The 26,399-nt window shown below is 40.5% G+C and overlaps 1 protein-coding gene across 2 annotated transcripts in view; it reads right to left on the bottom strand.

Moving 5' to 3' along the window:
• Window positions 1–391: 391 nt before the first annotated feature.
• Window positions 392–26,399, bottom strand: part of RPF2 (ribosome production factor 2 homolog) — a 43,890-nt gene continuing 17,882 nt past the window's right edge. For both annotated transcript variants that reach the window (XM_047733664.1, XM_047733665.1), the window contains 4 exons: window positions 21,952–22,051; window positions 13,964–14,066; window positions 1,534–1,678; window positions 392–750 (listed from right to left, as the gene is read on the bottom strand). In XM_047733664.1, coding sequence (XP_047589620.1) covers window positions 571–750; window positions 1,534–1,678; window positions 13,964–14,066; window positions 21,952–22,051 — 528 coding nt within the window. In that variant the 3' untranslated portion in view covers window positions 392–570. The remainder of the gene's footprint in view (window positions 751–1,533; window positions 1,679–13,963; window positions 14,067–21,951; window positions 22,052–26,399) is intronic.

Here is a 26,399-nt window from a genome sequence, read left to right as displayed (position 1 = left end):
GCTTTCTTCCTTTATTGAAAGCTTAACCCAGAAGTCTGGTTGTTCTGGAGATCCCTCCTCACCTACCAACTCAATGAGACTTGTTGGGGGGTGGAGGTTGTGGCAGAGGGAATACCATAACATAGAGAGAAAATGACCCACCAGGATATATCTCAAAGAGGCTTAATTTCGAGGCACCTGGGGGGGCTCAGTTGTTAAGTGTCTGCCTTCGGCTCAGGTCATGATCCCAGAGTCCTGGGATTGAGCCCTGCATTGGCCTCTCTGCTCAGTGAGAAGCCGGCTTCTCCCTCTTCCACTCCCCCTGCTTGTGTTCCCTCTATGGCTGTCTCTCTCTCTGTCAAATAAAAAAATCTTTAAAAACAAAACAAAATGAAGAAACAAAGAGGCTTAATTCAACCTAATACCAGTAGATTAGTGTTCATAATATATATAATATATAGTTTAGGTAAATTACCATACTATAAAAACATTTAATAAAATCTTTTATAAGAAACTTACAAATGCCTGATGATTGATAATACTCTTAAGTAAACAGACTACAATAACATTATAGTCACTGGCTAAGTTCCATCAGTTTTTTTTAATTCTCTTTGATTTTTTCTCCTGGTCTTCTGTTATCCTTTCTGCAGGTCGCTTCTTCAACCCCTTCATTTTCCTGGTTTGTAGTTTGCTTAGGTCTTGCTTCTGCATATGAATCCTTCCATAAGTTGTACCAAAAGTATCATGGGAGACATTTTTCTTCTTCTTTGGCTATGAAACAAGAATATATATATATATATAAACACATAATTATATATATTCATTATATATATAATGCTATCTAGTGTATAAACTGGTAAAAATCTAGTGTACATTAACTATTTTACTAACAATTTCCATTAGTGATCACCTATTCAATATAATCTATAACCCTATAGACCTTTCTTCTCAAACTTAAGTACATTCAAATCACATGGGAATCTTGTTAAAATGCATATTATAATTCAACACATCTGGGTGGGACCTGAGATTTAGCATTTCTAACAATTCCCAGTAAACTGTCAGACCACACTTCAAAAATCAACACTATAGACTATGCTACCCATTATCATGCACTGAGATAATTTCTTGTGTTTAGCTTAAGGAATTGCGACTATCATTTAATCTTTACTAGCATTCCAGAGATGCCACTTCTACTTGTTTTTTAAAACCATTCAAAAATCAAAATAGGTTTTATGTAAGTATGGGTTACATACACATCCTGTACTCTAAATCCCCAATCTCCACAATACCCCAATTTTCTTTCTTGCTGAAAACCAGCAGTCTTGGCTATTAGAAAGCTCTTAGCCATAGTTGATGTTGGTTTCTACAATCTTTTATTACCCTTTATGGTTGCCTTATTTGCTTCTTCCTCCTTTTCTTTGTTCTTAGTCTAATTTTATCTATATTATTGATCTCTTTCCATATGTTTTTTAGTGTCCTATGCTGCAAACCCTTTTGGAAAGAAGAGTGGAATATACAAATAAATACGGCACCGATCTGCAAGTTACAAACCTTGAGGGCTTTTGGCATTTTCAAAGATAATTTATAAAGATCATCTGATGCCAGATGTGTCCTCCTCAGAACCAGATCCAATGAGGGTCCCATCTCTTCCAATTCAATCCTTGGTGTTCTGCAACCAGATTTCTTCAACAGCAACCTTTACGAAGCAGGAAAAAAAGAAATGTTGCTTTGACTTTGATGGAAGTCCTATCCCCTCAAATATTTTTGTTCAAGAGAATTACAGTCCATAAAATAACAGCCTTTAGGAGGTTAAGCTTCTTAAATACTTTCTGCATTTAGACCAAGTATATTCTTTGGTTTGCTGCTTTTTAAAAATCAAAAACAAGGGGCGCCTGGGTGGCTCAGTGGGTTAAGCCGCTGCCTTCGGCTCAGGTCATGATCTCAGGTCCCTGGGATTGAGTCCCGCATCAGGCTCTCTGCTCAGCAGGGAGCCTGCTTCCCTCTCTCTCTCTCTCTCTCTCTGCCTGCCTCTCCGTCTACTTGTGATCTCTGTCAAATAAATAAAATCTTTAAAAAAAAAAAAAAAAAAAAAAAAAAAAAAAAAAAAAAAAAAATCAAAAACAAAAGAATACTACATTGTTGGGCACCTGGGTAGCTCCGTCAGTTAAGTGTCTGCCTTCAGCTCAGGTCATGATCTCAGGATCCTGGGATCAAACCCTGCATCTGGCTCCCTGCTCAGTGAGGAGTCTGCTTCTCCCTTCCCTTCTAACCCAACCCTACTCATGCTCTCTTTCTTTCACCTAAATAAAATCTTAAAAAAAAAATGGGCGCCTGGGTGGCTCAGTCAGTTGGGCGACTGCCTTCGGCTCAGGTCATGGTCCCGGAGTCCCGGGATCGAGTCCCACATCCGGCTCCCAGCTCTGCAGAGAGCCTGCTTCTCCCTCTGACCTTCTCCCCTCTTATGCTCTCACTCTCTCTCTCAAATAAATAAATAAAATCTTAAAAAAAAAAAAAACCACAATATTATTGAAAAACAGGAAGTGAGGGAGGCCTGGGTGGCTCAGTTGGTTGGACGACTGCTTTCGGCTCAGGTCATGATCTCGGAGTCCCGGGATCGAGTCCCGCATCAGGCTCCCAGCTCCACGGGGAGTCTGCTTCTCCCTCTGACCTTCTCCTCGCTCATGCTCTCTCTCACTGCCTCTCTTTCAAATAAATAAATAAAATCTTTAAAAAAAAAACAAAAACAGGAAGTGAGACAGACAATTCTCCTAAGAAATTAACCCCCCCTTTTTAAAGATTTTATTTACTTGAGAGAGAAGAAGAGGGGCGCCTGGGTGGCTCAGTGGGTTAAGCCTCTGCCTTCAGCTCAGGTCATAATCTCAGGGTCCTGGGATTGAGCCCCGTATCATTCCCTCTGCCCAGCAGGGAGTCTGCTTCCCTCTCTCTCTGCCTGCCTCTCTGCCTACTTGTGATCTCTATCAAATAAATAAATAAATAGATAAATAGATAAATAAATAAATAAATAAAATTTACAAAAGAAAAAAAAGGTTTGAGAGAGAAGAGTACAAGCTGGGGAGCAGGGAAGCAGGGTCCCTCCTGAGCAGGGAGCCTGACAATGTAGGGCTTGATACCAGGACCCTGGGATCATGACCTGAGCCAAAGGCAGATGCTTAGCTGAGCCATCCAGGTGTCCCAGAAATGGAATCCTTTGACTTCTTCATCTTATTTATAGATTTACATAATTATAAAAACAATTTCAACTGGGCCCTTGAAACATTACATTTACATGATTAACAAATTCTTATTTCTCTAAGACCCATTCAGAATCTACTTCTGAGTATAGTATAGACACATACTGATCTCTATAGATTGGAATGAACTTTAAAACCCTAATATAACAAAACCACAACCTTCTAGATTCCATATGTCAAAACAGTTCTGGATCTGGAAACAGATGAGCAACACAGACAGAAAGAGAGGAGACTAACAAATTCTTTTTGTGAATGATACCACAAGAACAGCTCAAAGACCTGAAGGTTATTTGAGCTAACTCAATTTGTTATAGTGGGCAGATCTCTACTTGGAATAAAAGAATTAAATGAATAACAATGTTTATAAAAGATCAAACTTTTCGAAAAAAATAAAATAAGATCAAACTTTTCACACCAAAGGTAGAATATGAGAGAGGCCAACAAATGACATGAGAGAAGAGACAGAACATAAGAGTACAAACACAATAAGGAATACCTAAGAACAACAAACTCCAGAAAGCAGAAGTGAGTATGCAAAAGCTCATTAACAGCCTTTTGGGCATCACATGCAGACGGTCTCCCCATGGGAGGTGCATCTAGTGGCTGTAAGGAGAGTCTTAATGATAGATACGCTGTACCAGACACAGTTATTTACACCAAACTGAACAAGGCAAAAACAAAACAAAACAAACACCGACCTAGGATATGTAAAAAGCAGACATGTTCAACAATAAAAAAGATCTACTAACAATAAAAGATCACATGAGTATTAGTATGGGACTTGAAGAGAGCAAGCAGAGGGGAAATAAGCCAAAACAAGGGTGCTTAGCCCACTCTCTTCATAGTGGTTCCAGGAGAAGAGCGTTGAGAGTACACCAGTCTCAGGCCCACAGTGGAGGAATAGAAGATGAAGTTGGTAATATCAGGGTTTATTCCCTAAAAGCTGATTGAAGGCATATGGCAGCAGTGATAATTTCACTCTGCTGTAACTCACTTATTTCTGCTTTTGCATCCACATATTCAATACCTCCAAATAAATGACATTTATAAAGCTGAACTCATAACAAGATGAGTATCTTGATTAACATCTTGTGTCCAATAGACTACTAAAAAAATCGGGGAAACTCTACATATAAAAATAGCCGAGTAAAAGTGTTTCTACCACTTAAAATGCTTATTTTCAGCTAAATGGAAAAGTTGTAGATCTAGACAGGTCATGGCATGCCTAATGGATTCACATTACCCAAGTACCCTTTTAACTATGCAAGTATCCTCCTACCTAAGTAATTTTTTGAGTATATAATTAAGATTATTTCCAAATAACTACATATATATATCGTGTATGTGTGTGTATATATAGTACATATATCTACATATGCTGTTATTTACCAAAGAATTAAGTTACAGTGCCATACTGTCTGTGCAGATGATCTTTTTTAAAGATTTTATTTATCTGAGAGTGAGCGAGAGAGCATAAGCTGGAGTGCGGGGTGGGGGTGCAGGACAGAGGGAGAGGGAGAAGCAGACTCCCCACTGAGCAGGTAGCCCAACATGGGACTCAGTCCCAAGACTCAGAGATCATGACCTGAACTGAAGGCCAGACGCTTAACTGAATGAGCCACCCAGGTGCCCCTGTGTAAATGATCTTGCCTGAATTACTTCACTGGGCAGGTTTATTGGCAGATCAAATTGACAGAAACAGAAGAAAATTTTCTCCAATTTTCAGTTTTCTACGTATGGTTTCTGGTGACAGACCTATAATTCATTTTCTTTATTAAACTTTTAACAGTGAAATCTAAAATCTAAAATTATTATCATTTTGAGCATTCTTAGTTTTTTTTTTACAATTTTGCCAAACTTCCTTGAATTTTTTAATTTTTTTTCAGTGTTCCAAGATTCATTGTTTATGTACCACACCCAGTGTTCCATGGAATACGTGCCCTCTTTAAAACCCACCACCAGGCTCACCTATCCCACCACTCCCCTCCCCTCAGTTTGTTTCTCAGGGTCCACAGTTTCTCATGCTTCATCTCCCCGATTTCCCCCAACTCACTTCTCCTCTCCAACTCCCAATGTCCTCCGTGTTACTGCTTATGCTCCACAAGTGAAACCATATGGTAATTGACTTTCTCTGCTTATTTCACTCAGCCTAATCTCCTCCAGTCCCGTCCATGTTGATACAAAAGTTGGGTATTCATGCTTTCTGGTGGAGGCATACCATTCCATTGTATATATGGACCACATCTTCTTTATCCATTCATCTCTTGACGGGCATCTTGGTTCTCTCCAGTTTGGCAACTGTTGCTATGTGGACACTGGGGTACAGATGGCCCTTCTTTTCACTACATCTGTATCTTTGGGGCAAATGGTACTGCAATTGCAGGGTCATAGAGTAACTCTATTTTGAATTTCTTAAGGAATCTCCACAGTTTTCCAAAGTGGCTGCACCAACTTGCACTTCTACTAACAGTGCAAGAAGGTTCCCCTTTCTCCACATCCTCTCCAACACTTGTTGTTTACTGCCTTGTTAATTTTGTTCATTCTAACTGGTGCAAGGTGGTATCTCAATGTGTGTTTTTTTTTAAGATTTTATTTATTTATTTGACACAGAGAGATCACAAGCAGGCAGAGAGAGAGGGAAGCAGGCTCCCCACTAAGCAGAGAGCCCCATGCGGGGCTTAATCCCAGGACCCTGAGACAATGACCTGAGCTTAAGGCAGAAGCTCAACCCTCTGAGCCACCCAGGCACCCCCTCAATGTGGTTTTGATTAGAATCTCCCTGATGGCTATTTTTCATGTGTCTGTTAGCCATTTGTATGTCTTCTTTGGAGACATACATGTTCATGTCTTCTGCCCATTTTTTGACATGATTATCTGCCTGGTATGTATTGAGTCTGAGAAGTTTCTTATAGATCTTGGATATCAGCCCTTTGCCTGTAGTGTCATTTGCGAATATCTTCTATTCTGTGGGTCGCCTCTTTGTTTTGCTGTTTCCTTTGCTGTGAAGAAGGTTTTAATTTTTTTTTAAAGATTTTATTTATTTATTTGACACACAAAGAAAGATCACAAATAGGCAGAGAGGCAGACAGAGAGAGGGGGAAGCGGGCTCCATGGTGAGCAGAGAGCCCGATGTGGGGCTTGACCCCAGGACCCTAAGATCATGACCTGAGCAAAAGGCAGAGGCCCAATCCAAAGAGTCACCCAGGCACCCCCAGAAGCTTTTGATCTTGATCAAGTCCCAAAAATTCACTGTCGCTTTTGTTTCCTTTGCCTTTGGGGACATGTCTTAAAAGAAGTTACTGTGGCCGATGTTGAAGAGGTTACTGCCTATGTTCTCCTCTAGGAGTTTGATAGATTCCTGCCTCACGTTGAGGTCTATTAACCATTTCGAGTTTATCTTTGTAAGCTATGGTGTAAGAGAATGGTCAAGTTTCATTCTTCTATACATAGCTGCCCAATTTTCCCAGCACCATTTATTGAAGAGACTGTCTTTTTTCCACTGGTTATTCCCACTTTGTCGAACATTATTTGACCATAGAGTTGAGGGTCTATATCTGGGCTCTCTATTCTGTTCCACTGGTCTATGTGTCTATTTTTGTGCCAGTACCATGCTTAGTGATCACAGCTTTGTGGTAAAGCTTGAAATCAGGCAACATGATGCCCCCAGTTTTTTCTTTTTTAACATTTCCTTAGCAATTCAGGGTTTGATCGGGATGGTATTCAAAGTATAGATGGCTCTAGGCAATATGGACATTTTAACAATGTTTATTCTTCCAATCCACGAGCATGGAATGCTTTTCCATGTTTTTGCGTCTTCTTCAATTTCTTTCATGAGTGTTCTGTAGTTCCTCAGGTACAGATCCTTTACCTCTTTGGTTAGATTTATTCTCACATATCTTATGGTTCTTGGTGCTACAGTAGATAGAATCGATTCTCTAATTTCCCTTTGTATATTTTCATTGTTAGTGTATAAGAAAGCAATGGATTTCTGTACATTGATTTTGTATCCTGCCACATTACTGAATTGCTGTATGAGTTCTAGTAGTTTGGGGGTGGAGTCTTTTGGGTTTTCCATATAAAGTATCATGTCATCTTCGAAGAGAGAGAATTTGACTTCTTCTTTGCCAACCTGAGTACCTTTTATTTCTTTTTGTTGTCTGCTGTCGCTAGGACTTCCAGTACTATGTTGAACAACAGTGGCGAAAGTAGACATCCTTGTCATGTTCTGATCTCAAAGGGAAGGCTGTCAGCTTTTCCCCATTGAGGATGATACTCACTGTAGGTTTTTCATAGACTTTATGAAGTTGAGGAATGTTCCCTCTATCCCTATACTTTGAAGCGTTTTAATCAGGAACGGATGCTGTAACTTGTCCACTGGTTTTTCTGCATCAATTGAGAAGACCAGATGGTTCTTCTCTCTTCTCTTATTGACTTGTTCTATCACATCAATTGATTTGCAAGTGTTGAACCACCCTTACATCCCAGGGATAAATCCCACCTGGTCATGGTGGATAATCTTTTTAACGTACTGTTGGATCCTATTAGCTAGGATCTTGTTATCCATATTCATCAGGATATTGGTCTGAAATTCTTCCTTTTTGATAGGGTCTTTGCCTGGTCTGGGAATCAGGGTAATGCTGGCTTCACAGAAAGAGTCTGGAAGTTTCCCTTCTGTTTCTATTTTTTTAAACAGCTTCAGAAGAATAGGTATTATTTCTCCTCTGAATGTTGGTAGAATTCTCCAGGGAATTCGTCAGATCTTGGGCTCCTGTTTTTTTTTTTTTAAAGATTTTATTTATTTATTTGACAGAGATCACAAGCAGGCAGAGAGGCAGGCAGAGAGAGAGGAAGGGAAGCAGGCTCCCTGCTGAGCAGAGAGCCCGATGTGGGACTCGATCCCAGGACCCTGAGATCATGACCTGAGCCGAAGGCAGCGGCTTAACCCACTGAGCCACCCAGGCGCCCCTGGGCTCCTGTTTTTTCGGAAGTTTTTGATCACTGCTTCAATCTCAATACTAGATATTGTCTATTCAGGTTGTCAATTTCTTCCTGATTTAGTTTTGGAAGTTTATAGGTTTCCAGGAATGCATCCATTTCTTCTAGGTTGCTTAACCTATTGGCAAATAACTGTTGATAATAATTTCTGATGATTGTTTCCATTTCCTAGGTGTTAGTCATGCTCTCTCCCCTTTCATTCATAATTCGATTAATTTGGGCCCTCTCTCATTTCTTTTGCATTAGTTTGGCCAGTGGTTTATTGATCCTATTGATTCTTTCAAAAAACCAGCTTCTAATTTCGTTGATGTGTTCTACTGTATCTCTAGTATCTAGCTCATTGATCTCTGTTCTAATTTTGTTTTTTTTGTTTTGTTTTGTTTTGTTTTTTTAAAGATTTTATTTATTTATTTGACTGAGAGAAATCACAAGTAGGCAGAGAGGCAGGCAGAGAGAGAGGAGGAAGCAGGCTCCCTGCTGAGCAGAAAGCCCAATGTGGGGCTTGAACCCAGGACCTGGGATCATGACCTGAGCCGAAGGCAGCGGCTTAACCCACTGAGCCACCCAGGCGCCCCTCTGTTCTAATTTTGATTATTTCCCTTCTTGTGTGTGGGGTTGTCTTAATTTGTTGTTGACTTTCCAGTTCTTTATGGTATAAAGAGATACGGCGTATTCTGGATTTTTCAATTTTTCTGAGTGAGGCTTGGATGGCTACGTATCTCCCCCTTAGGACCACATTTGCTGTATCCCATAGGTTTTGGGACCAATGTGTCTTCATTCTCATTGGTTTCCATGAATTGTTTAAGTTTTTCTTTGATTTCCTGGTTTAGAATCTAAAATTATTATTAATCTTTTTTAAAAAAACATCTGTTTACTTTTCCTCAGAGGGAATGTATTAATAAAGAACTTATAGGGGCGCCTGGGTGGCTCAGTGGGTTAAAACCTCTGCCTTCAGCTCGGGTCATGATCTCAGGGTCCTGGGATCGAGCCCCGCATCGGACTCTCTGCTCAGCAGGAAGCCTGCTTCCCTCTCTCTCTCTCTACCTGCTTCTCTGCCTGCTTGTGATCTCTGTCAAATAAATAAATAAAATCTTTTAAAAAAACAAAAAAAGAACTTACAAATGGTCTTTGTGATCACACTAAGCAAAAATAAGAGACTGACATTGACTCATTAAAAACAAAATTAAGGGGCACCTGGGTGGCTCAGTTGGTTAAGCCTCTTCCTTCAGCTCAGGTCATGATCTCAGGGTCCTGGCATCCAGCACCGCACCAGGCTCTCGCTCAACAGGGAGCCTGCTTCCCCTTCCCCGTCCCCTGCCTGCTTCTCTGCCTACTTGTGATCTCTGTCAAATAAATAAGTAAAATCTTTTCAAAATAAATAAATAAATAAGTAAAAAGAAAATTAAAACCATTTCCTTCACCCCCATCCCACCATATACACCACAATTTTTTTTTTAAGATAGACATTTCATTTCCAGGCCATCATGTCTCCAGCCTACACCCAGAACTGTTACATCATACGCCTATCAATCTCCATCTCAGATCCTAACCTCAAGCTTTGTTTTGTTTTGTTTTGTCTCCCTGTAAGCTCTAAATCAAAAGAGACATTCAATTCTGCAAGGCTCTATGGTACATCAGGATGCAGGGATGAAAAGACATCCCAACTCTTTCCTTCTCAAATGGGCTCAGGCTATTAGCTATGTTGATGGGTAATTTCCATATATTTTAAAACAATATTTGCAGGGTGCCTGGGTGGCTCAGTCCGTTAAGTTTCTGCCTTCAGCTCAGGTCATGATCCTGTGGTCCCGGGATCGAGCCCCACACTGGGTTCTCTGCTCACTGGGGAGCCTGCCTCTCCCTCGCTCTTTGCCTGCCACTCCTCCTTCTTGTGCATGCGCTAATAAATAAAATCAATCAATTAATCAATAAAAATAAAACATTATTTGCCTATTCCTGGAAGAAGACTGCCATTACCACTCTTGTTCAAGTTGTAATTTCCCTATTTTTCTCCCTTCCCTATCCCTCTCTTCTGCTGATGTTCTGTTTTTCATTACTTAAACTCCTTGCCTACAATGCTGTTTGCTTTTTAAGGTATGCTAATACTTCCTTGTTTTGTATATTTCTCCCCATAGAACCTAACCAATGTCATGGCAAAGGCAAATGTGGCAGTTACTAAAAATTTCCTGTTTTATATGCATGGCTTTGACTTTATAGTGAATAAAATTCTCCAAGGAATATAAATGGTCACTCACATATGAGGAATTATTATATGATACATGGGAAGAGGTCATTAACAATGATTTATTCCCCCCAAAAGGTCAAATCAAAGGTTATATTAATATAATTTCATGTTTACACTTTCCTTCATCCAAAAAATTCAAAGCCATTTTCTAAGATTAACCTTATTAACTTCACAAATGTGCACCAATGGTAACTATTACTTTTTACCAACTGCTTAAGGGCTGGTTCCAAGTAAAAGAAGAGGGCAGGACACCTAAGTGTAGCTTGCAAGAGTGCCTAAGGAACCACACTAAGTGAGACACACTTCTCCAGCATCTTCCCACCTCTACCCACAACCCCTCTCCCCTTTATAAAGGAATTACTATTGATCTTTTAGGGACTGAAGAATCACATGAATGGTATCACTCACTACGTTTTGCAGAGGAAAAACGGAGGCCCTAAGAAGTGACCTGCCTAGGTCACGCAGCCAAGCCTGGTCCAGAGCCAGCTTACTGGGCTCAGAGGTGATGCTCAACCCTCGGACCAATTCCTCCTTCCTCTTCCAAGGGCGGCACAGCCTCTGCAGACTAAGCTAATCTACATTTGATGATTTGTTTTTTTCCACTAGCAGCTTGCTCTCAATCACACAGTCCATTTTCTATTATAAATCAATAGCTAGCATGTATACTGGGCCTGTATAAAACAACTGGGATTACATTTACACTAGGGTCTCTGCTCTCAAAAGCTCACACTTTTTTTTTTCATTGTGGGACATGCCATGCTAACCTAATGTGATTCCAGCAATTCTTCTTAAAGTAAGTAGACGGGTAGATATGTGTAATTACACTGCTTAATTTATCCATGTTCTGAAGTCTGATTTGCTAATTTTCTGTCCATTTTATTTTCTCTGCATTTCTTTCTTTACAAATTAATCTTTTTTTCACTAAATAAAAGTTCTGATACAAGTGAATACTTTGACACTGTTTACAATGAAAGAGTTTAGATTACTGTCATTCATTTCTCATTCTCAAAGATGTTGGTCTTTATATTTTTAGCTCCTTTATATCTCCAGGTGGGCTGATCACAGTAAGTTTTCAAAAATATTTTTCTTATGTTAGTGATTGTCTTTCTAATTCTATAAATTGGAGTCATCTACTTTATATATTCTTCATAGCACCAAAGTTAAGTTTGGAAACTCAAACAGACATAAGGCTTTCAATCTCAGCAAGTTCGAAATGATTATAAAATCCTTCTTGCTTTAAAAAAATAAAATAAAAATAAAAATGAGTATCGATCATGTGGTTATTTTATTGCATTTTGCCTATTATTATTATTATTATTACTATCTAAACAAAAGGAAAATAAACAGAAGTGATGATACGAATCATGGTAAAAAGAACGAAGTATCTCTAATTCAATACAGTTGAGGCAAAGATGGGAATTATTGGGAAGAGGTGAGTATTTAAATTCATTTGGACATTCATTAACATGAGCTGGTCAACCAGGTATTCCATCGTGAAGAAAAGAACAAAATTAGGGGCCTGGCTGGCTTAGCCAGTAGAGCACAAGACTCTTGATTTTGGGGTCATAGGTTCGAGCCAGACATTGTTGGTAGAGTTCACTGAAAAAAAAAAAATGTAAGGGCACCTGGGTGACTTGGTTAAGCATCTGACTCTTGATTTCAACATGGATCACGATCTCAGAATTGTGAGATTGGGCCCATGTTGGGCTCTGCGCTAACCAGGGAGCCTACTTGAGATTTTCTGTCTCTCCCTCTCCTTCTGCCTCTCCCCCGCTCTGCACCTGGGCACATACACACTCTCTCTCTCTCTCTCCCCTTAAAAAAATAATTAATTAGGGGCGCCTGGGTGGCTCAGTGGGTTAAGCCTCTGCCTTCGGCTCAGGTCATGATCCCGGGGTCCTGGGATCGAGCCCCACGTCGTGCTTTCTACTCTGCAGGGAGCCTGCTTCCTCCTCTCTCTCTCTCTCTGCCTGCCTCTCTGCCTAATTGTGATCTCTGTCTGTCAAATAAATAAATAAAATCTTAAAAAAAAAATTAAAAAAATGTAAAACTGGATGAAATGCTGAAGTCCACAAATGGTTGCACATACAGCTAACACAAAGAAGTCACTGTCAACACTGAACAGTCAGTGGCTCCAGGCGGCACTGCCATGCCGTAACTCAAAAACAGACATTAGTCTCAATCCTATGTACAAAGGCAGGCACTTTGTGGGAACTAATATATTCTCCAGGAGAGTGTGGGCTTGATCAGCCAGTGCCAATGCTTTATTTTTAAAAAGAATGTATGGGGGCGCCTGGGTGGATCAGTGGGTTAAAGCCTCTGCCTTCGGCTCAGGTCATGATCCCAGGGTCCTGGGATGGAGCCCCGCATCAGGCTCTTTGCTCAGCAGGGAACCTGCTTCCCCCCACCCCTGGCCTACCTCTCTGCCTACCTGTGATTTCTGTCTGTCAAATAAATAAATAAAATCTTAAAAAAAAAAAATGTATGTAATAAAATATATATATGTATGTACACACACACACACACACACACACACATATGGATATATATATCTCATGATTACCCCAAAAGGCTTGACAATTGCAGCATATCATTAAGCTTTTTAATGAAAACAAAATCAGTGTTAGGATTTACATTTATACTGTGGCAAGAATAGAACTGGAAGGTCTAGGCTAGAGAAAGAGGAAAATGAATCTAGCCACTGAATCTTCTCATTCCTTTCAGACTCCAGTTTTTAGATTCAGAGTTTTGAGATTTGCTTTGGCTGGCCTAAGACTTGTGTCTTCGTGTTCTAAACCCAGTCATGAAAAAGAAGGAGCTGGAGGGTGCCTGGGTGGCTCATGGGTTAAGCAACTGCCTTCAACCCAGGTCATGATCCCAGGGTCCTGGGATCGAGCGCTGCATGGGGCTCCTTGTTCAGCAGGAGCCTGCTTCTCCCTTCCCATCTGCTTGCCACTTCCCCTGCTTGTTCTTTCTAAATAAAATCTTAAAAAAAAAGCGGGGGTGGGGGAAGGGGCACCTGGATGGCTTAGTTAGTTAAATGTCCAATTCCTGGTTTGGGATCAGGTCGTGATCTCATGGCTCATGGGATCAAGCCCTGAGTCAGGCTCCGTGAGGCATCTGCTTGGAACTTTCTCTCCTTCCTCTCCCCTTACGCCCACTCTCTCTCTCAAATAAATAACAGATCTTTAAAAAAAAAGAAAAGAAAAAAAAAAGATACCGCATAAAGTAGGGTCAAGACTGAATTAGTGTTCTAAGCTCAGAGGAATGTCGCATCAGATGCTCTGGGGCCCTGGAAAAGCAGGGTTTCAGAGGCAGAAGAGAGTAGGGGAATGACAGATGTGAGGAACAGCACAGACCTGCTGTGCCACTACGAGTTTGCAAACTCTCCAAACAAACTTTTGACCAAACACCAATTCTAAGTTTGAGCTCTACAAAGGTCAAACTAAAATGCTAACCCTGGATTCAAAAATATCCTACAAAGTGTACTTACTTATAGCTCCGAAAATAAATCTTCCCGTTCAGTGCAGTGAAGTGCAGAACATACTCTAAACCAGCCAGGCGGATATTTGCTACTGTGGGGCCTCTGAAGAAATCTGAAAACAAATTCAAGGTTGTTAAAACAAAACAAAAAAACTAACACGCTTTTAAATTCAGTTACAGAAAGCCAGACTGTAAAATGCTCTATACTGAATCAATACACACCTAAACACATCAACAGGAGGCACAAAAACCAATCCCTGAGAATGTCTGAGAGACCCACCACCCCTCTACCATGTAAGCTCATGACTTTATTTCTGTGTTTAGTTCACTGACCCATGCAGTTTTTCAGTTTTGAAATTCTCACTCTAGGGACACCTGGGTGGCTCAGTTCGTTGAGTGTTTGCCTTCGGCTCAGGTCATGATCCTAAGGTCCTGGGATGGAGTCCCACATCAGGCTCCTTGCTCAGCGAGGAGTCTGCTTCTCCCTCTCCCTCTGCCTGCCGCTCCCCCCTGCTTGTGCTGTCAAATGAATAAATAAAACCTTAAAAAAAAATTTTCTCTCTCGCTTTCCCTCTGCCCCTGCCCCCACATACTTTCTCTCTCTCTCATAAAGTTGTTTTTTTTTTTTTTTTAAGATGGCAAATTTCTATAAAAACAGCTGTTCAAGAGTGCCTGGGTGGCTTAGCTGGTTAAGTTCTGACCCTTGGTTTCAGCTCGGTTCATGATCTTAGGGTTGTGGTTGATTCAAGTCCTGCATAGGGCTCCACACTCTAACATAGAGTCTGTTTGTCCTTTTCCCTCTACTACTCCCCCTGAATTCTCTCAGATAAATAAAATCTTAAACACACACAGCCCAAATAGCTGTTTAAACTTTGACTATTAAATCAAATTAGCCTTTGTTTTATGTAGAGGCCAACACGAAAGAAATTCTAATGGAAATCTCAATTATATAAGCAAAGATAATAAATTGTTAACACCAGAAAAGAACCACTGAGATCCACGAGTAGGCTATTTTCCCCATAGTGTGGTAGTCATACCACTGGTGGCACATGACATGATCTTAACACAACCAAAAGAAGCATATACTGCATGATTTATCTAAAGTTCTACAGGGACGCCTGGGTGGCTCAGTTGGTTGGACGACTGCCTTCGGCTCAGGTCATGATCCCCGGGTCCCGGGATCGAGTCCCACATCGGGCTCCCAGCTCCATGGGGAGTCTGCTTCTCCCTCTGACCTTCTCCTCGCTCATGCTCTCTCTCACTGTCTCTCTCTCAAATAAATAAATAAAATCTTTAAAAAAAAATTAAAAAAAAAAAATAAAGTTCTACAAAATGCAAATAATCCATAATGACAGAAAGCAAACTAATGTTTAGTTAAAATACAGAAATAGGATAGACTGCAAAGGGACACAGGCTAATTTTTGGGTGTAATAGGTTCTATAACTTGACTGCAGTGGTGTTTTCACAGGTGTATATATATGTCAAAATCCATCAAATTTTAAAAACTTTTTTTTTTTAAAGATTTTATTTATTTATTTGACAGACAGAAATCACAAGTAGGCAGAGAGGCAGGCAGAGAGAGACAGGGAGAAGCAGGCATCCCGCTGAGCAGAGAGCCCGATGCGGGGCTCGATCCCAGGACCCTGGGATCATGACCTGAGCCGAAGGCAGAGGCTTTAACCCACTGAGCCACCCAGGCGCCCCAAATTTTAAAAACTTTAAGTATATAGACTTGCCATAGACCTGTACCCCGGAAACAAACAGTATATTATATGTTAATTTAAAAAAAATTTAGGAAATTTTAAAAACCCCTGAAAAAAAAAAGGAGACTTGCTTACATGTAAATTATATCTCAAAAGTTGTTTAGAATATAATTTAAAATGAAAAAAAATTTAAAGTAATCCCTAAAAATAAAAATCAAATGAACCTGTGTACTGAGCATTATCATACAGAAAAGAACTATTTTAAGTGACTTCAAAACACAGTGATTTGGGGGCACCTAGGTGGCTCAGTCAGTTTAGCATTTGACTCTTAATTTCTGTTCAGGTCATGATCTCAGGGTCCTGGGAACCCCAAGCTGGACTCCACACCAGTGAAGTCTGCTTGAGATCCTCTCTCCCTCTCCCCCGCCCCATGCTTGTGGTCTATAAATAAATAAATAAACAAACAAATCTATCATAAAACACACACACACACACACACAGAGTGAGTTGACCACATATTCTTTTTCTTTTCTTTTTTTAAGGGGTAGAGAGCAAGAGCGAGAGTGGGGGCAGGGAGGGGAGGCAGAGAGAGAATCCAAAGCAGGCTCCGTACTCAACGCAGAGCTCGAGTTCATGACCCCAAGACCATGACCCAAGTCAAAATCAAAATCAACAATCAAAGGTTTAACCTACTGAGCCACCCAGGTGCCCCTGACCATATTCTCAACAGGGTATATTTTATAGACAAAACCACAAAACTTTCAATGCACTCAATATTCATATTATCAGTAGTAACACTGGTATTTTATTCTGAGACTACTGTATGGTTAGTACAGTATAAAATAAACACATAATTGTTTGGATTATGGAGAACCCGTATTTTTGTCATGGATGAAAGAAGATTCATATGTGAAGTCAATGAAGTTAAGATCCTAATGTCCTAAATGTGAATTAGAAGTTTCAGTATGAACTCAGGATACATTTCATCTGAACAAACAAATTTCAAAATTTTGTTCACTAAAAAAGCCTACAAACAGGGCGCCTGGGTGGCTCAGTGGGTTAAGCCACTGCCTTCGGCTCAGGTCATGATCTCAGGGTCCTGGGATCGAGTCCCACATCGGGCTCTCTGCTCAGCAGGAAGCCTGCTTCCCTCTCTCTCTCTCTGCCTTCCTCTCTGTCTACTTGTGATCTCTCTCTGTCAAATAAATAAATAAAATCTTTAAAAAAAAAAAGCCTACAAACAATGGCCAACCATGAAACAATTCCTAGCACCCAGACTATAATTTCTAAAATAATTCCTCAATTTAAAAAAGTTCAGGGCTCCTTAGAGAAACAACTGATACCAGGAATGGAGCAATGAAGGTATAAGAGGAGTCTGAAACATCAAAGGGGCAATGAATTAAAATGTGTCGAAACTCACACTACCAAAAAGACTGACCCTAAAATGGGCAAGAATGATGGCTGAGATAAAGAGAGATATTAAGGAGTAAGGATATAGATGAAAAGCCTGGTTAAATATAAGGGGGTATATGAGGTAGAAGTTAAACTGATTATGGTCAGAAGGAAAGCCTCAGCTTGGACCTTTATTCAATGGATCAATTCCAAGTAAAAATAAGGCCTCAAACATGGCTATGTCCATGAATAAATATACTGAGAAAGGGCACAGAAGGCTGACCAGGGTGTTGATGGGAAAGATCAAGGGACCTGGAGGTAAGAAAACAGATCAGATCCTGATTCTACCACTTACTAGCTCTTTACTCTGGACAAATGAATTAACTGATCTCGTACTATTATCCTTAATAAACTGAATGTTTTCCCCTTCTACCCCCCAATCCCTGCCAAATTCAGATGTTAAAGTCCTAACCCCTAATGAAGCTGTATTTGGGTCTCTAAGGAAGAAATTAAGGTTCAATGAGGCAGGTCGTAAGGCTGGGGTTCTGGTCCCACAGGATAGTGTCCTTAAGAGACTGTACAAAGCTGACACCCTCCATTCTTCCCTTCCTCCCACGCACAGACATGAAGGAAAAGCCAGGTGAGCACTTGGCAAAAGGCAGTAAGAGTCCTCATCAGAAATTCTGATCTTGGACTTTCAGCCACCACAACTGGGAGAAAATAAAGTTCTGTTTTAAGCCACCCAGTGTATGCTATTTTTTATACCAGTCCAAATAAACTAATATGATTGCGATTGCCTTTGTAAGGCTGCAGATTACTGGACCTAAACAATGCCAGTTGTTTTCATCATTATATATTTTTCAAGTGGAGTTAAGAATTAGGAAATGAAAAAGGTTAAAAAAATTTAAACGATGGCTGATAAAGGGAAAGAGTAAGAAAAAGTAACCCATTTAAGGAGTTAAATTTTAAGACAGATTTAAAGGAACATTTAATAAAACTAACTTATTACTTGATTTACTATCATCTTTGTATGTAAGAAATAGTAATATTAAAAAGGAACCATAAAAATTAGGATACATTAAATCTAAAAATAGATCTTTACTAATTTTCTATAAAGAAAAGCAAGGCCACTAAGAATAACTCAAATCTACACCATATTTAAGAAAGCAAAAAAGAGGGTGCCTGGGTGGCTCAGTGGGTTAAGCTGCTGCCTTCGGCTCGGGTCATGATCTCAGGGTCCTGGGATCGAGTCCCGCATTGGGCTCTCTGCTCAGCAGGGAGTCTGCTTCCCTCTCTCTCTCTCTCTGCCTGCCTCTCTGCCTACTTGTGATCTCTCTCTGTCAAATAAATAAATAAAATCTTAAAAAAAAAAAAGAAAGAAAGAAAGAAAGCAAAAAAGAAGCAAAATTCAGAATGAACAAAATGGGTACCTGGCATAAAAACACAGAAGTTATTATGTTAACTTTTCTTTCTGGCCAATTACCAAAAAAAAAAAAAACAAAAAAACAAAAAAACAAAAACCCTTCCTAAAAGGAAGCAGCCCTTGATAAAATTCTCTTTCCCTACTGTTCTACTTTATTTCATATAAACACAAAACATACACCAAGGAGTGTGCAGCTGGTCTTACTTTATATTTATGTTAAAAACTCAACTTCCCTTGGGACCCCGGGATCACAACTAGAGCTGAAGGCAGCCACTTAACTGACTAAGCCACACAGGCGCCCCTAAAAAATAGTCATTTTTTAAAAGTAATTCCTACATTCAACATGGGGCTTGAACTCATGACCCTGAGATCAAGAGTCTGATGCTCTACTGCAAATAACCCAGCCACGTGCTCCCAAAATAGCCATTATTAAAAAGAGAAATGAAAAGTTTTGAAAATTGCAATCCCAACAATAAGCCCATAAATAATCACGAATAATCACAAGGAAAAATGAAAGCAATGTGTCTGCCCACAAATGTTTTTCAGTTGTCTCATATTTATTTTTGTTTTGTTTTTTAAGAGTTATTTATTTTAGAGAAAGAAAGAACACAAGTCGGAGGAGCAGAGGGAGAGACAAAATCCTCAGGCAGACACCCAGCTGAGCACAGAGCCCAACACAGGGCTCAATACCAAGACTCTGAGATCATGACCCGAGCTTAAACTGAGAGTCAGGCGCTTAACTCACTGAGCCACCAGGCACTCCACTGGCTCAGATTTGAATAAATTATTATTTATATTATTATATCTAATATAATTATATATAATTATATAATACTAATATATAATAATTATAAATAAAATATATCTTAATATATAATATATGTATCTCTTATTTATTATTATTATTTATTTACTTATAACATATACTCCATCAACTTCCAAAAGTGATCTAGGGCAAAGTATATAAAAATATAAAAAATATAAAAAAAAAAGTATATAAAAAAAAAAAAAGAAGGGCAACTAAAAAACTAAAGCAAAGCTTGTTAAGAATGGTGCAGGAAGGGCTCCTGGGTGGCTCAGTGGGTTAAGCCGCTGCCTTCGGCTCAGGTCATGATCTTGGGGTCCTGGGATTGAGTCCCGCATCAGGCTCTCTGCTCAGGAGGGAGCTTGCTTCCCTCTCTCTCTCTCTCTCTCTCTCTGCCTGCCTCTCCGTCTACTTGTGATCTCTCTCTGTCAAATAAATAAATAAAATCTTAAAAAAAAAAAGAATGGTGCAGGGTCACCTGAGTGGCTCAGTCGGTTATGTAGCCCTGCACTGGCTCCCTACTCAGTGGGGAGTCTGCTTCCCCCTCTAACCCTCCCCCATCTCATGCTCTCTCTCTCTAATAAATAAAATCTTAAAAAAAATTTTAAAAAGAGGGGCGCCTGGGTGGCTCAGTGGGTTAAAGCCTCTGCCTTCGGCTCAGGTCATGGTCTCAGGGTCCTGGGATCGAGCCCCACATCGGGCTCTCTGCTCGGCGGGGTGCCTGCTTCCCTTCCTCTCTCTCTCTGCCCGCCTCTCTGTCTACTTGTGATCTCTGTCAAATAACTAAATGAGATCTTTAAAAAAAAAAAAAAAAAATTTTTTTTTTTAAAGAAATTAGAACAGGGGCGCCTGGGTGGCTCAGTGGGTTAAGCCGCTGCCTTCGGCTCAGGTCATGATCTCGGGGTCCTGGGATCGAGCCCCGCGTCGGGCTCTCTGCTCAGCGGGGAGCCTGCTTCCTCCTCTCTCTCTGCCTGCCTCTCTGCCTGCTTGTGCTCTCTCTCTGTCAAATAAATAAATTTAAAAAAAAAAAAAAAAAGAAATTAGAACAATAATGCCAGCTTTTCAGAAAAGGGAAGAAAGGGGTGCCTGGGTGGCTCAGTAGGTTGGGGCCTCTGCCTCTGGCTCAGGTCATGGTCTCAGTGTCATGGGATTGAGCCCCACATCGGGCTCTCTGCTCAGCGGGGAGCCTGCTTCCTGCCCCCCGCCGAGCAGAGAGCCCGATGTGGGGCTCGATCCCAGGGACCTGAGATTGTGACCTGAGTCCTGGGATGGAGGCCTGCCATCGGGCTCTCTGCTCAGCGGGGGGCCTGCTTCCCTTCCTCTCTCTCTGCCTGCCTCTCTGCCTACTTATGATCTCTGTCTATCAAGTAAATAAATAAAATCTTTAAAAAAGGGGGGGAGAGAAAGTGATTTTTTAATTTTTTTTTTTTTTTAGATTTTATTTATTTGACAGACAGAGATCACAAGTAGGCAGAGAGGCAGGCAGAGAGAGAGGAGAAAGCAGGCTCCCTGCTGAGCAGAGAGCCCGATGCGGGGCTCGATCCCAGGACCCTGGGATCATGACCTGAGCCGAAGGCAGAGGCTTTAACCCACTGAGCCACCCAGGCGCCCCGAGAAAGTGATTTAAAATAGGTAAATTTAATGTCAATCCCAGATAATGACAATAACTGTACACTGAGTTTTAAGAAGGTAACTCTTGAACACACAGGAAAAGAAGTAGTCATTACATAAATCATTAGGAACTAATATACTTCACTAAGAATGAGTCATCTGTAAGACAACTTTACAAGGTCGTGAGAATAAATACATATGAAGTACCTAGTACATGCTTGGCACTTTAGGATGACAACGAAAATGAGATCAAAGGAGCTGGGAAGTCACTAAAGGTTTCCTCAGAAAGAAACTTGATCTGAAATTTGCAAGAACGAAAGAAACTAGGTAAATAAGAATGAAATCAGAAAAGACAATAGGAATGTGCACAATATATTTTCAATAAACCACTTTTTTAATGGAAAAAGGAGGAAAATTGGAAGAGATAAAAAACAAAATAAACCAAATTATAAGGGGTTATAGTGTAAAAAGCCTTGCATACCAGCCTAAGAAAAATTAATAGAGGTTTTTGAGTTCAAAGTGGATGAGGTGTAACCATTTTTTTTAAAGATTTTATTTATTTGACAGAGAGAGAGAGATCACAAGTAGGCAGAGCAGCAGGCAGAGAGGGGGAAGCAGGCTCCCTGCTGAGCAGAGAGCCTGATGCAGGGCTTGATCCCAGGACCCTGAGATCATGACCCGAGCCGAAGGCAGAGGCTTAACCCACTGAGCCACCCAGGCGCCCCAAGGTGTAACAACCTTGAAAATTAAACTTTTCAATTTTCTAAATTTAATGATGCCATAATGACAGGAAATGGGTATAAGCCTTTTATAATTTATAAAATACTTTATAAATAAGCTGATACAGAAGTTACTATAGCATCAAAAAATTATAATGATTTATGCAATAGAGCATCCTTAACCTCTCCCCTGCTAGTGGGGAATAAAAAAATGAAAAGGACGGAAAAAAGAAAGATCAAAAAGAAAAAGCTGTGTACCTACAGTGAAGTGGCCAAGTGTCACCAATGACGTCCTAGATTGCCCACCTCAGCTACCCTGAGGATAGTAAGTATTAAAATGCTTACCAATAAGAAGACTTTTTAGCCTTCTGTAGTCTTCTGTTACATCAAAATCATCACCAGCAAATATTAACATGGGTTTTGTTCCCTCAGGACATTTACTATTCTATGAAATGGAAAAAAAAATTATAATGATATAATTATCAATTCTCAACTGTTTATAAGCTGATTTTACAGTAGTCAATACTTACATACATTGATTAGTTTTCATATTTTGACTGTCCCAAAACTCTGATACTGGTAAAATCTAAAGACGTGGGGTACCTGGGTGGCTCAGTGGGTTAAGCATCTGCCTTTGACTCAGGTCACAATCCCAGGGGGGCTGGGATGGAGCCCCACATCAGGCTCCCTGCTCAGTGGGGAGTCTGCTTCTCCCTCTACCCCTTCCCCCTGCTCATGATCCCTGTGTCTTTGGCATAAATAAAATATATTTTTAAAAAAATCTATGGGGTGCCTGGGTGGCTCAGTGGGTTAAGCCTTTGCCTTCGGCTCAGGTCATAATCTTAGGGTCCTGGGATTGAGCCCTGCATCAGGCTCTCTGCTCAGGAGGAAACCTGCTTCCCCCTCCCTCTCTCTCTCTGCCTGCCTCTCTGCCTACTTGTGATCTCTGTTAAATAAATAAAATCTTTAAAAAAAAAACCTAAAAACTAAAAACTACAGTTGCAACTTTTTATTTTTATTTTTAAAGATTTTATTTTTTTGACAGAGAGAAATCACAAGTAGGCAGAGAGGCAAGCAGAGAGAGAGAGAGGAGGAAGCAGGCTCCCTGCAGAGCAGAGAGCCCGATGAGGGGCTCGATCCCAGGACCCTGAGATCATGACCTGAGCTGAAGGCAGAGGCCTAACCCACTGAGCCACCCAGGCGCCCCCAGTTGCAACTTTTAAACTATAGTTTTTTGCTTCATTCCCTCACATTTTCAAATAAGCAAAGAATGATGCAAGCTACTTTTTAACATTATTCTAGTCAAAGAATAAAAAAAAGCTAAAATTGCTGCAAAACATACATAGCCCTTTAATCAACAGCATCTCAGAGTCTAAACAAAGTTAATTTCTTTGGATTATTTACTACCACTGTGCCTTTCCTACTGTACCACATAAAAAACAGTATTTTTAGGGGTGCCTGGACAGCTCAGTCTCTTCAGTGATGCCTTCAGTCAGGATCCTGGGGTCCTCTCCTTTTGCCCCCCTCTTGGTGCATGTGGTATGTGCTCTCTCTTTCACTTGCTTTCTCAAATACATTTTTAAGAACTTTAATAAACAGTATTTTAAATGAAAACTAATCTAAACTACCAACTAAACATTCAAATGGGAAGAAACAGAATTTCATACAAGCTACAGAAAGTATGAGGAAACCTCACCAGAATGATTGGAGCTCTTACTATAAAACTATTTTGTCCACTTTTGGATTTTTTTTTTTTTAATACAAAGAAGAACATGATATGAATAATAAGAACCTTTAAAAGCCACCAGAATAGGGCACCTGGGTGGCTCAGTGGGTTAAGCCTCTGCCTTCCACTCAGGTCATGATCTCAGGGTCCTGGGATCGAGCCCTGCATTGGGCTCTCTGCTCAGCGGGGAGCCTGCTTCCCCCTCTCTCTCTCTGCCTGCCTCTCTGCTTCTTTGTGATCTCTGTCAAATAAATAAATAAAATCTTAAAAAAAAAAAGCCACCAGAATAAAAGAAAAAAATCTAATTAAAAAAAAATTCTTTAACTGAATGATTTTCCTTTTTTTTTTTTAAGATTTTATTTATTTATTTGACAGAGAGAGATCACAAGTAGATGGAGAGGCAGGCAGAGAGAGAGAGAGAGGGAAGCAGGCTTCCTGCAGAGCAGAGAGCCCGATGTGGGACTCGATCCCAGGACCCTGAGATCATGACCTGAGCCGAAGGCAGCGGCTTAACCCACTGAGCCACCCAGGCGCCCCGAATGATTAATTTCTGAAGGCAAACAGGTGTTAAGTCTGAGCTTTCCATTTATTCTAGCACCACCACTCTGGTTCCAGTCAAGAACTGTACAAATCTACAAATCTAGAAATAAACAAACAAACAAACAGACAAGAAAACAAACATCCTCTGCCCCAGGACCAGAGGTCACCTGTTGCTTCCCTGTTCACCATGACCACTTTTGTTGACACTCTGTTTCCAAACTCTGAATCTTAACTGTCTATCCTTAGGAGGTGTGCCTAAGATCTATCTGTGTGATCGAGGGCCTGAAGAGACCTACCAGACCCAATGACTCTTCCACCTTCTGTCTGTGCTGACCCCTATGTCTATGGGGTTGTTTAAGTATACAGAAGGTAGGAGAAAGTGATGTGACATCCTGACCACAATGCATAGTAATAAAAAAAATATCATGAGGGGCGCCTGGGTGGCTCGGTGGGTTAAAGCCTCTGCCTTCAGCTCAGGTCATGATCCCAGGGTCCTGGGATCGAGCCCCGCATCGGGCTCTCTGCTCAGCAGGAAGCCTGCTTCCTCCTGACTTCCTCTCTGCCTACTTGTAATCTCTGTCTGTCAAATAAATAAATAAAAAAATCTTAAAAAAAAAATATCATGACAAGTCATGACCCAGTATACACATCATAAAAATGTAACTGAATGAGGGGGCACCTGGGTGGCTCAGTTGGTTAAGCATCTACCTTCCATTCAGGTCATGATCCCAGGGTCCTAGGACTGAGCGCCCCCCATCGGGCTCCCTGCTCAGGGAGAGCCTGCTTCTCCCTCTCCCTCTGCCCTTGCCCCTGCTTGTGCTCTCTCTCTCTGTCTCACAGAGTTATATGAAACAGTACTTAACATTTAGATTGCTGATAGTTTTCACAATGTGAAAACCCAGAGCAAGAAGAAACTATAACACATGAGCTTTATTTGAATAGTGTGAAAGGCATAAAAATTCAAAACATTATATAAGTACTATGATTATAATATACTAAAAACATCATAATTATGTGACATCCTTGAACTAACCTTCTGAATTATTACTTTTCTTAAGACATATTTATTTGAGAGAGAGAGAGGAAGAGCACGACCCCAGGGAGGGGCAGAGGGAGGGAAAAGCTTTAGCAAACTCTTCACTGAGTACGGAGCCCCATGTGGGGGTCCATCTTACGACCATCAGAGATCATGACCTGAACTGAAACCAAGGATTGGACGCTTAACCTACTGTGCCAGCCAGGGGCCCCTGAATTAAGTTTTGTTTTTTTTTTTTAAACAAAGTGAAAAAAGGGAAGTAATTCTTATAAATCACACATAAAATTCCCAAATAAAATATCCCCTGGCACCTGGAATGTATCTTACCCTATCTAAAATAAAACCAACTAGCCTTAAATTTTATCATCTCATTCATTAAGGCTTATGTTATATAAAATAACCATCCCTAGAAGTTTGGCCACATCTTAGAAAAGAGAGTCCTAGAACAGTCACTCAATTTCCTGGTAGAATCGAATCACCTGTTGCTTGAGAGTAAACAGAAGGATAAGACAAGTAAAAAAAGAAATACTGTTGAAAAGGTCTTAAAAATAAAAAGGTAGGGCGCCTGGGTGGCTCAGTGGGTTAAGCCACTGCCTTCGGCTCAGGTCATGATCTCAGGGTCCTGGGATCGAGTCCCGCATCGGGCTCCCTGCTGAGCAGAGAGCCTGCTTCCCTCTCTCTCTCTCTGCCTGCCTCTCTGCCTACTTGTGATCTCTCTCTGTCAAATAAATAAATAAAATCTTAAAAAAAAAAAAATAAAAAGGTAGACATAAAAAGGAAATATGAAAAGTATAAAAAACATGCAATTCCAAAACAAACTAAAAATAGGTTATAATGGAATAATGAGGTAAAAGTCAAGGTCTGGCTAATAGTCCCTGTAGACTCAATCTCAGATGAGTGTCTGCCTCCGGCTCAGGTTACGATCCTGGGGTCCTGGGACTGAGCTCTGAATCCAGCTCCCTGATCAGCAGAGAGCCTGCTTCTCCCTCTCCCTCTCTCCCCTGTTCATGTTCTGTCTCTCAAATAAATTAAATATATATTTTTTTAAACTTAAAAAAAATAGTCTATGTAGGAACTACCAATGTAAGCAGATCATCATCATCAATTAGTGACTTTTACAGTTATGGATATGCTCCATGAGTGAAAATTGAGTATTTAATTTTTAAATGGTTCTTGTTAGGAAAGATCTCACAATAATAATTTTCTGGTCTGGTATAGAAGCTACACAGTAACAGAAGAATCTCTTTGCTTAGAAAGTAAAAATGCAAAGAGTGAAGGAGTTGGCATGCTCGCATCAGCCAGTGCGCACACCCACTAAGAGGTAACCAAACAGCAGCAGTGATAAAGGTGAGATGGGGATATGCTGCTCATCTCCAAAGGTTCATGCGTTGCAAAGACAAACTGAAATAAATCGCTTCCACCATAATAAAGCACCACAGTTTATACACTTCCCCAAACACCTTCCAAAATACTATCTTCACTGATTAGCAC

This window comes from Lutra lutra, chromosome 6 (assembly GCF_902655055.1).
Source record: "Lutra lutra chromosome 6, mLutLut1.2, whole genome shotgun sequence".
Classification (NCBI taxonomy): domain Eukaryota; kingdom Metazoa; phylum Chordata; class Mammalia; order Carnivora; family Mustelidae; genus Lutra; species Lutra lutra.
This window is presented reverse-complemented; position numbering and strand designations above follow the sequence as displayed.